Source organism: Lygodium microphyllum, chromosome 4, assembly GCF_053477565.2.
Source record: "Lygodium microphyllum isolate KBCC chromosome 4, Lygodium_microphyllum_v1.1.10, whole genome shotgun sequence".
In the NCBI taxonomy this organism is placed as follows: domain Eukaryota; kingdom Viridiplantae; phylum Streptophyta; class Polypodiopsida; order Schizaeales; family Lygodiaceae; genus Lygodium; species Lygodium microphyllum.
Genome location: NC_141138.1, coordinates 41,265,169 through 41,287,913, shown reverse-complemented (window position 1 = coordinate 41,287,913; position 22,745 = coordinate 41,265,169). Strand labels below are relative to the sequence as shown.

At 38.2% G+C, this 22,745-nt stretch overlaps 1 protein-coding gene across 2 annotated transcripts in view; it reads right to left on the bottom strand.

Annotated features, from left to right (window-relative positions):
- Positions 1-1,946, bottom strand: part of ROS3 (RNA-binding (RRM/RBD/RNP motifs) family protein) — a 63,065-nt gene extending 61,119 nt beyond the window's left edge. The window contains exon 1 of one of the 2 annotated variants that reach the window (XM_087675922.1): positions 1,620-1,946. In XM_087675922.1, the coding sequence (XP_087532048.1) occupies positions 1,620-1,853 (234 nt within the window). In that variant the 5' untranslated portion in view covers positions 1,854-1,946. The remainder of the gene's footprint in view (positions 1-1,619) is intronic. The other variant, XM_087675921.1, reaches the window with a different exon arrangement.
- Positions 1,947-22,745: the final 20,799 nt, after the last annotated feature.

The window sequence follows — 22,745 nt, the reverse complement described above, 5'->3', positions numbered from 1 at the left end:
TGATGAAGTTCTAAATCATGGAGTGAATGTGACACAAGGAAACAAGGGTGCCGTAGCAGAAGCAAGATGATGAAGACAGCCACGAACCATGAACCACAATGTCCTCCTGAAGGGGTGTGACGGCAATGAAGAGGCTGGAGAGAAAAGGTGACGGACTGAATGAATCAACCGTGAGGAATGAATGAGAGAGTGGCCTATAAATAGGCACAGTCAGTCTAGGATGACACCCCTTTTTGGGGCTGCAAACCCTAAATGCAAAACACAAAAACGCAAAAACGCAAACTATGGGTGAAGGGTGAAGGGTTTCTCAACAATGTGTTGGATCTAACCATCCTCAACCAACATCCATAGAGTCATGAACAATAGGTGACCTAATTTGGGGCTGCCTAACAGCGATGGTACACGGCCTTAACCTTCTACAAGTACTTCAATGGCTATCTTTCTTCCTCCTTTTGATGATATAGGCCTTCAAACAAAACTAAACAATGAGCACAATGGAAAGCTATACATCAATGGATGATGGCCTTCTTGTCTTCTCAATGAGCTTGACACCTCCAACCTTCAATCTTCACTCCAATGGCTACTTGGACAATAGCACATCCAATGCTCAAGCTCCCAAACTTTTGAGAGGCACAGCAACCATGGAAGCTCCCACAACCTCACAATCTCTAGGAAAGAGGCTCTAAAAACCATGTTGCAAAACATGGTAGAGAAAGAAGAGAAGAATATATTATGGGGGAAAGAAGAAGAACAAGTTAAGAATCATGTTGGCATAAAAGAGGCTTGATTAATTTTTATGGTTGCAAATACATTGATTTATAGATTTGCAACTTGATACACACCTTCCTCGTGCTTATGCAATTCATTACGTGTGCCTCTAGCACCATACATTCTAACAAAGGAGATGGACAATCACCTTGTCAGTAGAAGCTTTATCATTGCCAAACAAGAGGAAACAGAGCTGCCCTCGAGGAGGAGACTAATCGAGATGCTGTTCTAACGTCTGATTTAATGCACTTAGGCCTTCCTATAGGGGGGCAAGATCAAAACATAGGCTTTCCAACAATGATTTCAATCTCTCCGGCCCCAACGAACCTTCTACACTTGGCTGCCCTCTTTACTCAGTCTTTGTAGTAGACCTCTTCATTTTCCAGAGTGCCTGTCATCAAAACGCAGTAGTCTTGAGATGCGGTCATGCCAGCTATCAGTTGATGATGCCTGGACTACGAAGGGATCACATTCATAAGATGGAGAAGATGCAGGATGAGATAGCATCCCTCTGCAACAAGGTTTCTTCTCCAAGACAGGCTGTGACACTCTTGTCACACCTTCAGTCTCCAGACAACGTCTTCTATACCAAGCTCCTCAACTCCAAAGTCCGGGGCACCATCACATGGGAAGAGTTTATGCCCATGATATTGGAGCAGGCCACGCGTCATAAGAAGACAGGCAGCGGTGCAGCCAATATTTTAGTGATTGCTTGGTTTCATACAATGGCCTTGCCTCTGTCGTTGTAATCCCAGCATAATATCAGGGTGCTAACACATTACGTTGAATTCAAACGTGAGAGAAGTGATTAGCACAGAGAATGATCGAGAGAATAGAAACCAGGAATGTACCAGGCTGAAAAAGCGCTGAAGGTCTTGTGGGGAGGCATGTTCGATGGTCATGTAGGCAAAGTTGCGGCCTTTGGTTCGGACAAAATCAACGGTAGAGACACGGCCGAGGGTGGAGAAGGTGTTGTGCAGGTCGCTGCTGGTGACTGAGGGGCCGAGCCCTCCGACATAGAGGCGCACCCCTCCTCTGATGCTGTTATCCGCTTCAGCGGCGGAGTCGCCCTTGTCCAGCGCCATGTCCTTCCTGCCAATGCTCTGTCAAAAATTCCACACACATTCTCATCGGCACCATGGCACATGCCCAAGTCTTTCAGCGGTGGTGCACCTTTACCATGGCGCCATGGCACACGCGCAAGTCTTTCATCGATGGTCCCACCTGTGGAGCCTACCATCCTCTTAAGGTCGGTTTCACACCAAGGTCTGAGAGGTTTTAGCAAATCTAGAAGAGATTTACCACACTAGCGGAACTTGGAAGAAAGAAAATTGCAATCACAAAATTGTACTCATAGTTTGGTGAGTCAAATATTGTCATTTCTAAAGCAAAATAACTTTCATGAGCCGATTTTTTCTACCTTGTCGTGACTCGTCGGTGTGGTAGATGTTATGGTGTGTTCGAAAAAATACCCTCTTTTTGCTTTCAAATGACGAGTACTCACATTGGAATCTTAGATAGCACCCCTTTACCTTTCTTTTCCTTTCACAACTAAATGTGGAACCCTTGCTAGTTTGTCCATCTACCAATAAGACCACACTATTGTAATGGTTAAGGGGCATGATTGTTTTTTTCAAGTAGAAGTATTAGAACACAAAGTTGGTTTTGTGCCTTACACTTGTTTCTCCATAATCATGCAAAAGTCATTCGTCCTATTTGTAACAACTCTTATTATATTTATGGTTCTTACTTAGCATCAATGCAAATGGCCTTGCTACAAATAAAAGGGGAGAACACTTCACACAACCAATGGTAAGAAATTTAAAATCCAATACGAATCATGTAAGTGCCATGAGCCATTTAAAAACTTTCCAAGAGCAACAATCTGTCAAAAAGAGTGAGCTTGTATCCTTAACTCTATGCTTTCAATCTCTTCTCCAACCCCCACAAGTCATCTTTGTGGTAGTATGCTATGCACCTTATCACCTCATATTTAATGAATCCTTTTATGGATTACATGGCCAATAGGAAAAACTAGCACACAACATAAGATGACAACTAACATTGTGCAAAGTGGATGGGTATGAAATTGAAGTGTTTTGGGTAGCCATAGTGATGCTGAAAAAATGAGTTTTGTATTTACCAATTGAGTACCTTTGGTGCACTAGATTATTTTTTGGGCACTACTACTACATAGGTCTATTTGTGTGCTTATTGGAGAGATTATCTTTTATTATTCTAACATTTATATTATAGTCTTAGGTTTTTTTTTTTGTAAGCTTAGATTATTATTTTAGGCCTCATGAATTATTGCCAAAAGTAAAATCTTTCAAGAAAGAAAAGTAAAAAACCCAAAAGAATGCTTTTTATGATTTTTAAGCACAAAATGTATAAAAGCAAATCATCGTACATGCAAGAGGAAGGTGCTCCTCATGCATGGGGGTGATCATACTTGTTCTCTGTCTTACACTCTTAACTCTATTTCTCTCTTTTTCTCAAGTGTTCTCTCAATTTTGTGATTAATTTTTACTAAAGTATAGTAAATATGGATAGCACATCTCTCTCTCTCTCTCTCTCTCTCTCTCTCTCTCTCTCTCTCTCTCTCTCTCTCTCTCTCTCTCTCTCTCTCTCTCTCTCTCTCTCTCTCTCTCTCTCTCTCTCTCTCTCTCTCTCTCTCTCTCTCTCTCTCTCTCTCTCTCTCTCTCCACATGCATGCACACATATCTCCCTTACTCCCTCCCCCCCTATGTCTACTTAGAGATTTTATTGCATGCACATGTGTTGCCCAAATAGTGATGTATGACACATGGCACACATGACTCCATGTGATTGAGAGATTGTCTTCAAGGATACAAACATGCAAAGATCATCACGTGGCATAGTGAAGATAATACAATATTGCAAGACATTTCATCATATTAGCTCATAGGATGGTCATCTTTAAAGGCATGTTGTAGTGGTCGTGCTCAAGAGGCCTCACATGTTGGAACCCCAAGGGGGAATCAAGTATATTAGACTATTTAATGGGGTCACCTCTTTGTTGCCATATATCATTAACTTTACCCTTCCATGTAGACCTATTAGACAAGAGGTTGCATTGAGAGCTCACTTACCACTCCAATGTTTAGATCCCCAGATATATGTTTTTGCAAGAGATGACTCATGTTTATAGAAATGTAGCATATGATGGATTGTTTATCATGGATGCATATTGCTCCTTGGATGAGATCACAATGAGGTTGAGAGAAGTTTTGCATGCATCGTTGACACATGCCTTCCCTCATACTGTGGCTTCTTCCGCCCTACACAAAGCATTGCCCCACAATATTGTTGGTACAATGATGAGTGTCTTGAGGCATAGACACCTTTAAAGTGTGAGATAGCTACCAGGGGTGTTACACATAGGCAAGCTTAAATGAGGTTTCAAATCCTAGTGTGAATAAAGAAAATAGCATATTTGGCTAAACTAGAGGCAAAGATATACTAACATTTTTTTGGACAAGACAACAAGAGGGCAAGGGAGAAATTTCAAGAAAGGCAACCAGGTACACCAATCACCACACCAAAGGCATAGTACATCTATGCAAAGAACCTACATGATGTAGAAGGTTAGCCATCTATGTCTACTTGCAATGGTCTTGTTCATCTTGTAGTACCATCAAGGTGAAGCAGAGGTGCCCCCTTTCACCTATTCTCTTTGGTGTTTATGTTGATGAGCTCTCAAATTACATGAATAGATTAGGTAGGCCAAGTTGGCATATTAATAACCATCTACTATTATATGGATGATGTGGCATTGATCACTAACTCTCTCGAGGGCTTGTAGAGACACATAGATGCATTGTAAGCATTTAATGTGGATAAAGGATTGATTATGAATCTTTTGAAGAGCAAAATGATGGTGTTTAATAGTGCACAAGCTTGAGTGACCCAAGCAAGACATGAATATAATCAAGGAGGGAATATGGTTGAGTATGCTAGAGCCTCTTAGAATCACATTTATAAGACCTACATTTTCAATACGAGATGTAGTAGGTGCTAGGTCGGATAGAGATTATCTAACACTTGGAGCACTTGACGAAAAATATGTGTATGTTTAATTCCAGGAACCTAGAACTAAATTGTGGTTATTTAATACATTGGTTACCCTAGCCTTGCTATATAGATCCTAAAAATGGGGGGCAGATCTTTGCAAAAAGACCTAGAAGTGTATTGAGAGGCTATTAGTGATGATGATTGCTTTCATGATCTGAAATAGACGATTGATACCCCATGAGATTAGTGGAGGAGAACTTGTGATCATGAAGGCATTATTTCAGTTAGTAACATGCTTACAAAGAAAATGGGAGCTCATGAGATATCTATATATCCGCAATTGGCATCAACTTCCTCCATATAGTTAAGAGAGAGTGAAGATATGCATTGTTGGTACGTTGAGATGCAATCATGGGTTAGGACATGTGGCTTAGAGATGGATGCACTCCCACCACTATAAATATAGTTTGGATTGTCTATACTTACATCCCATTCATACAAAATAAAATCAAGTTATCAGGTTAGATATTATAAGGATTGATATAGATTGTACATGGGTGTACCCCCTAGAGCCCTTTCTATGAAGATGACACAGTATTAATGTTATCTCTTACATGTGGCAATAGAAGGATTCATTATCAAGCTAGCATATGTGGATCTCCACCCCTCCCATTGGATACATAGTGCTATTGGACAAATACAGAAGCTTAGGATTGAGACAAGATGGTTATATACATATTTGAGGATGCATGCATTTGCTAGTTTTCCCACCAAGAGGTTGAGTCAGAGGAGCACTTTATTTGTAGATGCCTTATATATTATGAGATTAGAGGAGGATTTCATTGCCTTTTCTAGGAGGGTCTTGGGCCTCTCCATAGGTAATGGAGTATGAGGATCAAAGATGCCTAGGTCTGTTCTTATTAGAGTTTTGAGCATACAAAGAGAAGCTTCCAATATGGGATTTAATAAAACCTAACTAGTCACAATCTGATTAAAATCAACATGATTTTTGACAGAGACATAAAGTAGAGAGAGAAAGAGAAACATGTATTATAATTTAAAGGAGACAAAGGAGCAACAAGCAATAGCACAATCAGTATTGGGGGTAAAGGCGCCTCCTCCTAGCCACTCATGTATTACTACACTAATAGTACCTACGCCTGCAAACTATAGGCGGCGAGCGCCCGTCACGGTCACTTTATTCTTTATTCTTTTAGTGACAGATGAATAAAGGGAAGGCTAGTTACACATTGTGACTATTGGAGTTCCAACATCGTGAGTCTCTCTCTCTCTCTTGCTCTTGCTCTCCTGCCATAGCTCTCCCATGCAAGCTTCGATCCTTCTCACCTTTCAACTAGTATCAGAGTATGGTTGCTTGAGCATTTGAGCTTGGTCTGTGACTCCTTCAACATTCACTCAAATCCCTACACTATTGGTTCTCACTCTTGGCAGCCATATCCAAATCCTTCGAGCTCCCCAGCTTCCAAGCATCTACCCAACCCATTTGGGCACCCTCAAGGCATTCCTTCAGAGGAATTGGAGCTCTCTTTTGTTATTTCACTTCAGTCCACAAGTTTTGTGAAGCAAGTCATCCATGCCCTCTTGCTTCTTGTGATGCCTACACTCTACCACTGACTTTGCCCTTCAAGAGGAAGCTCTTGGGGGTCCTTGATTACCCACCCAACCTTGCCTTGACCTTGCCTAGCCCTTCCATAGGCCCCAGATCAGTTTGTGTCATCATGTGACCTGCAGCAGTATCTTCTCAGCTTGACATTGATCTTCTCCAGCTACTCCAGCCATTGGGCACATGGATAGGTCTCATTTGATGCCTAGAATCATACTTGGAGCCTGACATTGAAGCATTGATCATTGGTATTGATTTGGGTCTAATTTAGCATTGTTTTGGGACTATCATAATAGTCCACATGCTATTATAAACAGTGTTACACTGAGTTTTGATGCTACAACTTGGTTGGCATATTGACATTTGATGTCTGATTGGTCCAAATGGTTCCCGAATGTTAGGGAATGTATGCCTATTGATTGGCCATCATTTGGAGCTGATTTAGTGGCATGAAATACTCAATTTTACGTAGTAAATCATTGCTATACACTCCAAGGCTGAAGCTTATCTAGCCACTTTATGCTTTACCTATTGGTCACATGGGTGCTTCCCGCATGTTTCATATGATTATTGGGATGCAAATGAAGATTGGCACTTGTATTATTGTGAAGTTGTGAGTCTACATCTTACTCATGCATTATCATGCATCTACTTCTCTTTGTTCATAAAAGAAGAACATACAATAATTTTTGTTTGGTACAAATGATGCACTAAGTAACTATGTGCAAAACCCCAACATTCTCAAGAGGTAGAATGTTAAACTTTTACCAAATTAAAAATATTATTACAAAGAAAACACATTGATAGAAGAGCAAAACTTTCTTTTCACATGAATTATATATAGAATAACATAATTGCATTGTAATTAGTTATAGTAAAATGTCAAAAGTAAATCATTACAATCGGTTAGTGTGCCTAAGTAGAAATATGAGCTTAGAACATGGGCAAAGAGAGATGAGAATAGAGCATGGGGCATGTAGGCTCTGGGGGACCAATTAGCAGGCATATTGATATCCATTTTATTGTATGCAACTGATGTGGTATTGATTGAAGACTCTCTTGAGGGCTTTTAAAGACACATGGATGCATTACAAACATTTTATATGCATAGAGGATCAATATGACTTGGACTTGTATTAGATGGATATCAAGACGGCATTTCTATATGGGGATTTGCATGATGAGATTTACATGGAGTAGCCTAAGGGCTTTGTAGAGCGTAGTAGGCAGCACCTAGTGTGTAGGTTGAAGAAAAGTCTTTATGGCTTGAAGCAGGCCCCTAGGAAATGGTACCATAAGTTCGATGCTTTTACGTATTCACAGGGCTACAGCAGTAGTACTATGGATCCGTGCTTGTACACGAACAAAGCTCATGATGGATCTTTGCTTATTTTGGTACTTATGTGGATGACATGCTATTAGCAGAAAAGCTCATGATGAGCTAGATGCTCTTAAGGCTCAGCTCAAGAAGAGCTTTGAGATGATGGATTTGGGATAGGTATCTCACATACTTGGTATGCGCATTAGATGTGACAGGCATCAAGGACTCCTCTACTTGTCACAGAGGGAGTACATTCATAAAGTCCTTGAGCACTTTTGTATACAGGACGTGAAACCTACTGGCTGTCCATTGCCTTCTTATGTGAAGGTATCATAGGCCGATTTTTTGCAAACAGATGAGCAAAGGGCTGAGATGGCCAAGATTCCCTATGCATCCGTAGTAGGCAGTCTTATGTATGCCATGATAGCCACTCGTCCATATATTGCCTTTGCAGTTGGTGTTGTGGCACCTTATATGGCTACACTTTGCAAGAAGCATTGGGATGTTGTGAAGTGTATCATGAGGTACCTAAAGGGTGCTATAGATATGTGCATATGCTATGGCAGCCAGGATACAAGAGTCGTGGGGTACAATGACTCTGATTATGCAGGACATGCAGCTAGTAGGAAGTCCACTTCTGGCTATGTGTTCACCTATGTTGAAGGTGTTGTCTCTTCGATATCCTATGACTCTTTCCATCATTGAGGCTGAGTATGTTGCAGCCACTGAGGCTTGCAAGGAGGCCATATGGTTGGGTCATTTGGTTCATGACCTTGGTATTGATGTAGTCATAGCGGCCCTCTATATATGTCCACAATGTCTCTAAATAGTGCTAGATAAGCATATATAAAGCATATGGCTAAAATTTCAACATTTAGAGCTTGTTTGAAATGAAAAGAAAGACCTTCAATATACAAGTGTGGAGTTTGGTGCTCAAAAGTACAAGGTAGAGGCTACAAATGACAAGTGGTTGTTGAAGATGACAAGTATTGAACAAAATGACCAGTGTAGTATACATATACTTATCTCTTTTAAATTGGCACATGTCCTATTTTAGATGCCACATGTCAATTTTCTAGAGAAAGAAGCTTTTAAATCTTCTATTCTAAAAATCTCTCAAATGGTATCCCTACACTGCATTTGGATTCTATGAGTGCTATTCAATTAATCAAGAATCCGCTCTTCCATGCAAAGACGAAACACATTGAGGTGAGGCATCACTTCATATGTGGGGTCGTTGAGGACAAGTCTGTTGACCTTGTCAAGATCTCGACTGACCAGAATCCTGCAGATCTACTCATCAAAAGCCTCTCTACGGAGTGCTTTACCTTCCTTAGGAGATTGATGGGTGTGGGATGAGACAACGTCTTTCCTCATCATGTTGTATATGTGTACATGTTGTAATGTCTTTTCTTTTTCTTTTTCACTCCTCACTATGGCAAATTCACCTTTAAGTGGAAGGTTGTTGGGGGTAAAGGCACCTCCGCCTAGCTGCCCGTGTATTACTACATTGACAATACCTGCGCTTGCAAACTGCAGCCGGTGGGCACCCGTCACCGATGGTTTATTCTTTATTCTTTTAGTGACATATGAATAAAGGGAAGGTTGGTCACAATTGTGACTATTAGAGTTTCCACATTGTGACTCTCTCTCTCTCTCTCTCTCTCTCTCTCTCTCGCCATAACTCTCCCATGCAAGCTTCGATCCTTCTCACCTTTCAATCAAAACATGTACTCCGATGTGGAGTTCAAACTTCTCGACCACCCCTAAGTTGATATCATGTCCATGAAAATGATTGCAATCTCACTCTTATGCTTGTGTGTTAGAAAAATTTTGACATCGATCATCAAAATTTGTTAAAACACTTAAAGTGACCTAAAAACCATTTCCAAATACTATTTACATACATAATAGAAAAATTTTAATATGGATTTATTAGGGCATATCGCATTTAAAAAGTACAAAGACTAACGATAGTTGAACGTTTGGCTCTCAAACTAGTACATGGACATAAGTGCATACAAGATGATGAGGACAACATCGACAATGATTGGTGTTGTTAAGCATTGATGATTATGTCATTGTTGAAGAAAAATTGGGACCACTAAAAAGGTTATTGGCGAAGATCTTCAAGCTAATTGAAGAAATGTTCAATGACTCTTCTTGAAGATATTTGATTTTGGAGGAGATGGCTTGTCATATTGCACTTGGAAGGACTTGCATTGTTGGGTTTGATTGATATGCCTTAATGGCTTCTTTTTTCAATAGCATGATGAATAAATGTCATAGTGGTATGGCTGATGATGATCGAGAGAACTTGTTGGAGTTGCCTCCGTTTAGTTGCTTGAAGCCATCAAGATTCCCTTTTCATTCCTTTTTTATAGAGTGTCTTCAAGCCTTGTCTCTTACAAACTTGTCACGTGTTCTCGGCATTTGTAGTCACTATATAAAACTATTTGTGCAACAAGCAATTTTGTTGGTCTAGATCAAAAAATTTGACAAGCCAAATGCTACTATTCATTTCCTCATTTGGTGCAATCTTAGTATGTGTAGTTTTGTTGTCTTTAGAGCATCGACTTGTTTATTCACAAATGCCTTAGTTTATTTTATTTATGTACACATTCTTGGTGCTTTTTAGGAAGATGTCATTAATAGAATTGTGATTGTACTAAAGTTCTATAAGTTTGACTAGTTTGCATTGCATGATGTACATGGCTACATTTATCATTACCACAACTTGCAACGTGTAGTTATTCTTCTATAGGATCTTATCTTATCAATGGCACAAATAGCTCTTCTTTGAGGTTCTCATTTTTTGCATGAGTTATTAGCTCGACAAAGATTAGGGCCATGTATGTAGGATCATATTCTAATAAATCATTCTATGCAGGAGTTATTAGCATGACAAAGATTGTTGGGGCCACGTATGTAGGATCATATTCTAATGTCCTTCAAATCTTCTATACTTTTGCATTAGTCATACTCCTACTACTTGTCTACTTTGATTCCAATCTATCAACATACTACTTTTTCAAGAATAGGTGCTTCACTTGAACAACTAGTAAATCTTTATACCTCTTTCCTTATCAACGAAATAGTGTCTAAAAAAGATTTCTTAAGAAACATCCTCACAAGCCTATACTTGAAGTGAGTGTAAACATACACATACACATACACTTATTAGCTGCTTATGTCTAGAAGGCAATACTTTTTAAGCTAATTTCCAATTTAACAATACATTTGTGGTTATTTTATTGGAGGAAATTTCTCTTTTAATGTAAGTAAATTTTAACCTTGAAGAGATAGATGATAGAATTAATAGAAAATGACCCCTTAAATATGCTCAAATGACCTCTTTTCTCCATGGAAGAACCTCAAAATTAATAGAAGATATCAATATGATCAATGAGAATTTCACTGTGAAAAAAATAATAATTTGAGTGGTCATATGACTACATTAGAACACTAGATAATAACATTATGGCACATTTAGATTTATTATCTCTATGGTAGTTTTGGAGGTGAATCTAAATATTTTGACCATTCACAAAATGTCTTATTAGGAGAAACCTCTCTCCTAAACCCCACACCAACATTTGCTTATGAGATTTTTCTTGCTGACTTATTCAAAACCTTTTCCTTAGGATACATAAATTTATGAAGGTCTATAATATTTTAATTTTCCTAAATTTTCATTGCTCATACACTTAGAAGATTTTTCTTGAATGGCTGCATTCTTCAGTAAAACTAAGCAATGACAAGTGGTTCCATTGTGGAAAATCGGAGTTTAAAGTAAGAAGAATGTGCACAAGAGGGAGATGAGAGCTCAAAGTACAAGAACAAAATCTTGCTTACTAAGTTGCTCAAAATACAACTTGGATACACTCTATCTCACACTTGATAGTGACCCATAGGCTGTTTATATAGCCTCTGCCAAGCTAGGGCTAGGGTTTCCCTTGCCCCTTAAGGCCATTCACATCCATCTGCTCTCATAGACCTTTGCTTAGGGTGAATTCCCATGCCTATATTGTAACACCCCCCTCAATGCCAGGGTGGCATCGCATCACAAGACATGTTAAATTTCCCCCCCTCAATAAAATGGGATGCCTTTATAAATCACGCTACAAAGATATTCATAGGTAGAGGATGTTACAAGACTCAAAAGAGTCAATCATCTGTGGATTGGGAGGCAAAGTTGGCCTCCAATTCCTTAGATACTGGTGGAACACTGGGACACTTACTGGTGATATGCCTAGTCTTTTTGCATTTGTTGCGCTTCACTTTGTCAGGGTATTTCTTCAACAATTGCTTACAATATGCCCTTTTTTGTGACAAAAGGAGCACTTAGTAGAAGCGGTATGGACTAACACACTTGCTCACGGGAAGTGATTGCTGAAGTTCCCTCAGTATTGTTTCTCTTCTCTTCATCCAAGCAAGACTAGATGGTACTTGCCAAAGTTGGGTTTGGGATATTAGTTAGGGTAGTCACAAGTGTTGGAAAAACCTTCTCACAGACTTTAGCAAGATGGCAATGGCAGCTTCATCACGAATAGGTGCTTGAATGGAGGCAAGATGTGCCATAAGCCCCTTCATATGTGAAATAAACTTACTTAGATCTTCTCCTGTTTGTATTCCAAGCTGAAAAACTCAATCTTGAGAAATATCTTAGAGTTCTTCCCTGTAGCACTATAGAGCCTTTCAAGCTCATCAAACTTTTCCTTAGTAGTGGAGAGTTGGTCAATATGATGAATTAAAGGTTTATTTAAATGAAGCATGATGATGGCCTGAGCTCATTCATCATCTTCTACATCAAGGGGATTGGATGGGTCAATTACTTTGGTCCCTTTCATGAAGGGCTAGTAGCCTCTTTCCATCATTTTGTATTTTACCAAGACTTGCCAAGGATGGAAATATTTTCCATTAAATTTGTGAATTTGAGGCCTTACATCTGCATAGGCCATGGCCATTATAGGAAGGTCTTACCAATTTCCTTAAGCAATGGCAATGTCTAGTCCTTTACAGGTGGCCAAGTACAACTGAATAGCAAAATTGATAGCCAAATTTTAAAGTTGTAGAGTTGAAAACGGTTGGAAATCATACATATGCAATATCTCAAGATAGGATTTAGGAGATCCTGTTCTTTGAACAACCCTTGATTTAGGCTTTACTATTTTTTAAAGTTTCAACAAGGTGAGCTTTGACTGGACTTCAAGCTCTTCTCGATAATGTGGCCTATTAGAGGAGTGATTGGTGGAGCACGACTTATAGATCAACTCTATGCTCTTGGTTGAATTAGAGGAGAGTACAATAACACTCATGTCTCTGATGTACCAGCAACATACTAATATTGGGATATGGTCTATGTGTTTATAGTTGTACACATAACCTTACAACCAAGCAAGAAGAGATATATGTTATAAAGCACTTGATGGATTGAATTTTCTGATAAAAAACCAAATTAAGTCAATATCCAGCTAGCAACATGATTGTAAAATGCAACATTAGTGCTTACAAGCACTTATTTCAAAGTTTATGCCACTTGAGATGTAAGATGTGGATTGTTTGATGAAATAAATAGGTCCATCGAGGGTAAGAACTTTGAAATAGAGCTTTCAAACCTTCAACTAACTTTGGAGAAGATCAATCAGTGATTAGAATCACTGTTAGTGCTCAGCAATTGAAAATTTTGAAGAATGGAAAAGCTTGAAGCTTCTTGGCTATGGCTTCTAGGAAATAGGCAGTTAGGGTTTGATTGATTGCAACCACCACACGATGAATTTCACCAAACCCTCTTAGAGGGAGACATCCCATTGGGGGGGCTTTGAAAGCCCTATAGTGGCTGGAAGGATTGCTATGTCTATAGGCCGTGTTGAGCTCTAGGAGTTGACGCTTGCAGATCTGCACTATTTTGATGATTTGCATAATGCCACCTTCCACACCACCCAATGTTGCCCTCTGATGTGCCAAGAATGGCCATCTTGTGTTGGAGAAGAAGTCCTTAGTTGAAGTCAGGAGCTAAAATGCTCTCTTTTGGCTTCCCCAGGTCCTCCAAGGTTAGGAGGTCAAGCTGGCTATGGAGATTGAAGGTCCAAGATGAGAGAATGAAGCTTTTCTTGTGCCCTTAGTGAAGCTGAGGTTAGAGGAAGCCGAAAGGATCAGAGAAGGCTCTAATGCCATGTGGAAAATCAGAGTTTAAAGCAAGAAGAATGTGCACAAGAGGGAGATGAGAGCTCAAAGTATAAGAACAAAATCTTGCTTACTAAGTTGCTCAAAGTACAACTTGGGTACACTCTATCTCACACTTGATAGTGACCCATAGGCTATTTATATAGCCTCTTCCAAGCTAGGGTTAGGGTTTCCCCTGCCCCTTAAGGCCATTCACATCCATATGCTCTCATAGACCCTTGCTTAGGGTGAATTCTCATGCCTATATTGTAACATCCATCACTTATGTGTACTCTAAATATGCACGTTTCTAGTATAGTTGCATCTTCTTCAAGGAATCAAACTGGGTGAAAGAAAATGCAACAAAAAAAATAGCCAAAAGATCATTCTGACATCAAACTAGAGGAGTCACTAAGAAAAGATGGGTCCTTAGAAACTTGCTCATTGCTCAAGGCCACTATAAGGGCAATCAATGAAGCTATCTACCCAAGCACAACAAAAATAATGATATTGTGGGCCAAGAGACATAAGCCCCACAAGCTTTAGAAATTCAACAACTCATACCCAAGAAACAAAAACCCCATAAGAGCTAGATAGGTAACTAAACTATGAAGGCCTCGACATCTAAGATTAAGGGAGGAACTAAGAAACAATTGTGCCAACAAGTCAATCCACCAAAGTGAAGGAATTGTAAGAAGAAAAAGAAGGTGAAGATTTAAAAGATCAAAGCCATGTACAAAGCCAAGGACAAATCCAAGTACCAAATCTTATCAATCAAGATTTTAGTGGCAACCAAAAAGCCTAATGTAGAAATCACAACCACAAAGATAACAACAATGGAATTAATAAATATCATAGGTATGCATAGTCAAATCTAATCCTCTAGATGGGCTTAAACCCAATTATCTTAGGGGATCTTTTGATGTAATGGCTAAGAAATTAGATACAAATAGTGATTACCATGTGTATAATATTGCATGCAATAATATGAGTGTATTTTAATCTCATGGCATGGGCCTACAAGATATATGATGCGGGGGACTTTTCAACATTGAATTTTACTTTCTTAATAGAAGCTTGGCTAGTGACTTAGGAATAATACAATAAAGAATATATTCTTATCTTCTAGTGTTAGACAAGGTGTGGGGTCATGGAGCTAGAACTTATTAAAAACAAAAAGAGCATGTCAACAACCTTCCTAAAAAGACGATACAAAAATCATTGGGAGGTAGCAATTGTAGAATATACAATGATCATGAGTGAATGGAAGTGTCAAATGCAAAAACAATCAAGTATGATCATACTTACATTGCACCAACCATTGCTTGCATTGTTAATCACCAATATGAATGGGGAAAAGGCTCTCAAATACTTAGTGAAACACCCATTGTTCAATAAGGTTATCATTGAAGAAGATCCACACATGATTAATCTACTTCTCTAATTGTATGGTCATTGAAGATTGTCAAGAAGATGCATAGGCATTGGATCAATAGAGCTCAAGCAAAGAAGGGATTGGACTGGAAAACACAAAATGAAGTACAAAAGCAAGTGCTAAGATAGGTGCATCATTTTCAGAAGCAAGAATAAGTATGTAAACTAGATGTCTAAAATAGTAGTGTAATCAGTTTTTGAATATTTGAATATGCATGCTAAGGGCTCAAGCTACTTAGACAAGTTAGCACAATTTCAATATAACATAGATTTCTATCAATCGTATCTTCTTAGTTCAAAGTAAAATTGACTAATTTTGTGAATACATAAATCAATTCACTTGAGCTGATTGTAAAAATATCTTAACACTAGTTAACCCAAAAAATATATTAACACTAGTAAAATTAACTAATTTTGTGAATACATAAATCAATTCGCTTAAGCCCATTGTAAAAATATCTTAACACTAGTTAATCCAAAGAAAAAAAACCCACACACAACAAATAGTTTGTTGTCTTGAAAAAATAGCTTAGTGTTTGAGACTTGGAAATGGTGACATAGGGAGTTTGAGGTGGACACGACTATGACATCATAGTGATCCAATCTCAAAGGTTTTAGCCACATATGGATAGCCAAGAAAGGGGTGCTTACTTGTCATGGCCTTCAACATTAGATTTAGCTAGCCCAAAAAGATACCTTAGATTAGTCTTTAAAGCCATAATAGAATGGTGAATTACAATGAATCAAATGTGGAATTGGAGTGAAATAGTCTATATTATGACATGGGAATCAACAAGGCTTCAGACCAAACCTTAGGTATCCCAGTAGCAAGGCATACAAGATAGATAATAGCCGAGGAACATTACAATGACCATCACTATGATGTTGAAATGAAGAGAAATAGCAGGTCATTTATGACTATGATATAATGATTCATGTAGTATTATAGTAGTGAAGATTCTTGATTTTCTTTCTTTTTCACCCAAACTTGCCATAAGTCTGTAGACTTTCTCAATGCCTTCAAATGGAAGAAACTATGCAGTTATATAATATACTTAAAAGAGTTGACATAGGGTTATAGATTAACTAGATGGGAGGAAACTAATGATATCAAGAGGATTGAATGAAGGATTTCTTGATACTAACATCACTACTTCAAGATATGGAGCACTTTTAGGGGTAGACTCTCATCCACCTCCCTTCACTAATGAATATTTGCATGGTTATAAGCTCTTCTTCTAGCATATTTGAACTAGACAACTCAAGCAAGAACAAAACAAGAACCATCAAGACCAAACCTTAGCCTTCTAGCCAATAGGTAAGGATAAATGTGCGTGTTGACTACCTAAAATCTTTGTTGTTTGTGCTCATAGGTTATATGTTGATACTAACAAAATACCATTGTTTGTGCTCAAAAGTTATACCTTGACACTTAACAAAATACCATGATCTATGTCATACAATGTTCACATCTTTTGCAAGGAGAGTCACCCAATGATTTTTTTAACAAGCTCAAGCACTTCATCACCATTGTTCAAGCATGTGCTAAAATTTCTTCCTGAACAACTTCATTAACATAGTTTCCAAACAAGTTAGTAATTAACTCCATCACCCTTGAGTTGCATTGATCAATACCATTGTCAAGTTGGTTCTTATTTTCTTGTATGCACTCAAGTGCTTATCTTTGTGAGCCAAGTGTGTGCAATTTTTGTTAGCTTTTATACTTCATTCCCAACATGTAAACAAGGCAAAGGGCTGCTAATGTAATGATAATATATGGAACTTGAAGAAAAAAGAGAGAAAGAAGACAAACTGATAGAAAGAGGTGCACATATGGTCAGTATGCTATACCTAATAATTGTCAAATTAGTGATGTACAATATCCTCAATTGACTAGATCCATTGCTAATTGCACGGCCCCTTTAGGGCATACCAAGGGTGAATCATACTAAGAGGCTTTGGCATCCCTAGTGTTAGACTTAACTCCCTAACTCGCTTTGCACTTTTCTTAGTCTAAAATTTCATTTTTCTCATTGCCAATTCACTTATGTAAGTGACAATGAAGTAAATTTGTAAAAATAAGGTGAAGAAGATGGTACACATAAGAAAATAATTCCATGTCTAACTACTGTATTGATTGATGGTCATGCTAGACAAAAAACATGCCCATTATCGTCTAATGAATCCAAATTTTATTGAAAATATTGCTTCCAAAAAGTTTATGTACCTTTTTGTGCCAATTGGTTAGAAACATGCTTTTCTTGCATCTTTGAGAGCTCATAGACAATATATTATTAGGTATTGACATAATAAAATAAAATCATTTTGGAAGCTAAACAAAAGTCTAAGTACTTGCTAGAGATTCTATGGGGAGTAACCAGTAGAATCTCTAGTTTTAATAGTCATGAAACAATCATCTTGGTTTACTAGGATTGCTAAGCATTCCTAATATAGGTTTTCTCAAATTGGTGAGAGATGTCATCCTAAATATTGTATAAAAAGGAAGTGAAGAATGAAGTGGCTTTTTAAGAAACTAGGTAAGTTTTAATCAAGACATTTGTATATGATAAACTTCTTTATAATAAACAAGTTAAAAACCTAGAATATGCTAACTATCTAATTTAAACTTTATGCAAATTCTTAACTAAAGTCCACAATGCTTTTGGATAAACCCATATGCCTATATTATGATTTTTAATATTTGATAAGGAGATAATTAGTGTAGTGACAAAGAAGATTCCATCATGATGTATATTTTATGACCAACATTAGCAAGGCTATAGTTCTACTTGAACTTGGCACCAAGAGTTTACTAGAGATTGTCCAATTAATTAAAGGGGATGGCCTACTAAAGGAGATACTAGCTTGTCTATCTATCCATTAAGGAGTAGTAGGGGTCTAACTCCTAAATCTTCAACCGTCACTTGTTTTTAGATTTGAACAACATAAGGCATGCTCTCTTCATAAGCAGTGCTAAAGTCCAAATAGGGGTTGTGGCTACACTACTACATTTTCTGCTTTTGGGCTTGACTAAAAGGTGAAGCAAGAGCGAGAGCGCAAGCAAAAGTAAGATAATGCAAGAGCTAGAGAGAGAGAGAGAGAGAGAGAGAGAGAGAGAGAGAGAGAGAGAGAGAGAGAGAGAGAGAATATATATATATATATATATATATATATATATATATATATATATATATATATATATATATATATATATATATAACTTTAATAGTCACAATGCGTGACTTGCCTTTCCTTTTTCTATTGTCATAGAAAGAATAAAGAATAAAGGCTTTAGTTAGACAACTGATCAAGGGCTACAAGTAAGGCTCAATAAATATGGTTACTTCATTGAAGATTTTAGAAATGGCAAACCTAGTAGATTGAGTGCTTTTGGCCCAAATAAAGATGTGTTATTTGCATTGGGATGCAAATACTTAGATCACCTAGTGAAAATTATGGCTTTAGGTAGGGGAAGAGGTAGAGTTCTAGGAGGGGCCATTAACCAAGAGCCACTAGCATGTTGGGCTTGTGGAGATCCCGAGCACATTTCATATCGTTGCCCTAAAAAGGAGCAAGCAAACAAGGACAAGGCCGACTTGAGATGTTTAGAGTGTGGAGTTACACACCCTCCAATAGTATGGAAATTGTGCCATTAGTACCACTTGGATCTTTAGCATTGAAACACCTGATAATGAAGCCACACCAATCCCATTCAACTTAAACAAAACATGCCAGTATCTCATTACTTGGACCTAGCAACTTAGATACAATATCTAAGGGAAAAAACAAGAGGGTAGACACCAAGATGACACTCAAAACTGATAGTGCCACTACACTGACCAAAGGAAAGCATGTTATAGGCACGGAGGTAGAAATATCTACTCGTAAGATAGTGGCAAAGGGAAGTGCCGAGATTGGCCGACCCAAAACACCAATTAGAAGTTGTGGAAAAAGTCAAAGAGTGGGTGAAAGAGGCTCAAGCGTACATGCTGCAGTATGTAGAACGTGTCATGGAGGATGATATTAATGAGCTCTCTAGCATGATTCCACCAGTCTACCTTGCACACTTGAGATCAAGAGGCACATCAACACTCCATGTAGCACCACATAAGCGGAATCTAGATGCCACAAATAGACTAATTTCCAAAGAGCATTGGTAGAAAGGCCTTGAGTTAGAGGAAAAGAAAAATGTGGGCAATTTCTCACGACACTGATATCAACTCCTGTACCCTTTCCATTAGGAGAATTGCTTAGGCAAAACCTCATGCTATGGCAAGTGTTAAAGCAGTGGGTAGAAAGACCCGATAGATGTGGAGCGATTGACTTGTCAGACCATGACACAGAGACATATATACCAAGCATAACCTTGAACCCATGATCTAGATCCCTATAAGTGAACGCCTTTTGGGAGGGCATAGAAATGCACACAATCTTACTTGTTGCATTAGGTGAGTTGCATTCTATATATCACAAATTGTAATTCAGATATTCCTAGCAGTGGGGGCATACTTTGTTGGTCATTTGCTTGTTGATTTATGGTCATTTACTCTAGTTTTATGGATAGTAATGCCAAATATTATTTATGAGTAGTTTGTTTGAGCAAATAAATGCCTTGTTTAACCACCCTATTTCATACTATTTATGAATAGCTACATATACTTTTGTTCCCATCCTTTTGGCTTAGTTTTGGGGCTATTTTACTATGATTACAATAGCCTATACTCTTATACTTTATATGCATTTGTAGTCATTATGGTAAGTACTTCTCATGCATTAGTTGATAGCGCTATTTTCAAAATTAAAAAGCTTGATGGTAACAACTTTCAATATTGGAAGATGCAAACATGCCAAATATTGGTGTAGAAGAAGCATGTTAGGCCACTGAAAACAAAGGGTATAAAGCCAAAAGGGAGGGATAGAGATGATTGGGATGAGCTTGATGAGTTATGTAAGTCCACTATCATATTATCTTTGTCTAAACATCTATATTTCAATGGCATCTCTATTGAGGGTAGTGCATATGAGTTATGAACAAGGTTCTTGATATTTATGACCAGCAACTTGCATCTTAGTTGTATTGGTTGAAGAAGCTTGTGAACCTTTGCATGAAGAAGAGTATCCCCACGTCTACTCATTTGAATGAGTTTCACTTTATTTTTAGCTAGCTTATCTATGAGGACATCAAGTTTGAGGATAACATATAGTCTTTGTTCTTGCTTGTCACAGTATCAAAATCATGGGATACATTTCATATTGCTATGAGTGCTAATCCTCCTAAGAATGGTTTGAAATGCAGTGATGTAGAGAATGCTTTGCTTACCAAAGAAGTAAATGGGAAGAATATTGATGCAGCCTAGTGCACTTCTCATGCACTTACTATTAGAGGCAAACATGATGGAAATGGTGTGAAGATAGATGAGATAAATGCCCTAGAGTATAGTTTTGATGACTACATTATTGCAACTTTATCTCTTGATGCTACTTAGTTGATTGATGCACCATCCACTTACTCTTAGTATTGGCCTCGTAATTCAAGGACTTCATTTCATATCACCTTGCATCACCATTGGTTTCATAGTTACTAAATTATTACATGAGTTCTATTAGACTCGGAGATGACACTCCATTGGATATCATTGGCATAGGTGATGTTTGACTATCATTTGTTGGCACTAGTGTTCATTTTGCGCTTCATAATGTATGTCATGCCCTAGCTTTAACGAAAAGCCTTATTTTAGTTGGACAGTTGGATGATGACGAGTACCATGTATCTTTTTATGATTCTTCATGGAAGATCATCCGTGGTACTCTTGTTTTTGCTAGAGGTACCAAGGTTGGAAACCCTTACCCTTTGCTTGTTTCTAGGTTTGTTGACCATATATTACTTGTGATTGACCTTCCATGTGTACCTTTATGGCATCATCACCTTGGGCATATGTCTTTGAAAGGAATGAAAGGATTGACCCATTTCTAGTATCTCCCATCCTTGGATTATTCTTGTTTTTAATCATGCGATCATTGTCTTTATGGTAGATAGACTCACAATTCGTATAAGAAGTTTGGTTCTATGCATGTTAGCGAGCCTTTGGGTCTTGTATATTTAGTTATTTATGGCATTGTGCATTGTAGGTAAACCATAGTTGAGAACTAGTCTAGGTATAGGCTAAAATTCCTTCGGTCTGACAATGGGGGTGAATATGTACCTAAGGCTTTTGACCAACTATGTAATGAGAGGGATATTAAGCATCGATTGGCCACCCTGTACATTCCACCCTACAATGGTATTAGAGAGCATATGAATAGGACTATTCAAGAAAGATTTCGTACTATGCTTAGTCATGTAGGCTTATCACAACACTTTTGGGTTGAGGTAGTCACTACTACTGTGCATCTCATTAAAAGATCCCCATGCAATACTCTTGGTGGTAGAGTTGTAGAGGAGGTATGGCCTAGAAAGCCTGTGTCATATGCTCATTAGAGGGTCTTTAGATGTGAGGCTTTGTGCCATGTTCCCAAGGATGAGTGCAACAAACTGATCCAAAGTTTGGCAAATGCATCTTTCTTAGATATGGTGATGCAGGTGAGATGAGCTATCATTTTTGGGATTTGCAAGCTTGAAAGATTACATGTAGCCATGTTATTGTATTTCATAAGAGAAGATGCATAAGAAACATGAGTAGGTAGTTGAGGTATGGAAGTTGATATTTCAGGAGGAGCCTCTTATTATAATACAGTCAATTAGACAACATGTAGCTGATGATGTAGTGGCCCATGATCCGCCTGTTGTGTAGGATCATGATGCTACAGAGAGATGACTTGCCATATAGGCCCCATAGCTAGTTTTGACATGCTCTATTAGAGCTTCACGTCCTCTTGATCTCATTATGAGCCCTCTATGGATTATGTCATGGTGATAAACTTTGTTGAGCCACTTATCTATAAGGAGTCTATGCGTAGAGGTGATTCTCACTCTTAAGAGAGGACTATACATATTGAGTCTAATTTGTTATAGAAGAACCATATATGGGACTTAGTTTCCTTACCTAATGGAAAGTGTGTATTGCCCTGCAAGTGGATTTACAAGTTGAAGAGTACACTTGGTCATCCTAAGCCATCACATAAGACCAAATTGATCAGTAAGGGCTTTAAGCAAGAAAAGGGAGTTGATTTTTTTGAGATCCTCTCTCATGTCAAATGTTGAATTTGGATATTTGTCAGATGGGTATTAAGATGCCTTTCTTACATAGATATGCACATGAGGATATTTATAAGTAAAAGCCTAAGGTCTTTGTGGAAAAAGGCAGGGAATACCTAGTGTGCAAATTGAAGAGGAGTTTTTATATGCTTAAGTAGGCACACAGAGAATGGTATCTCCTCCTACTTTTGATATACAACTAG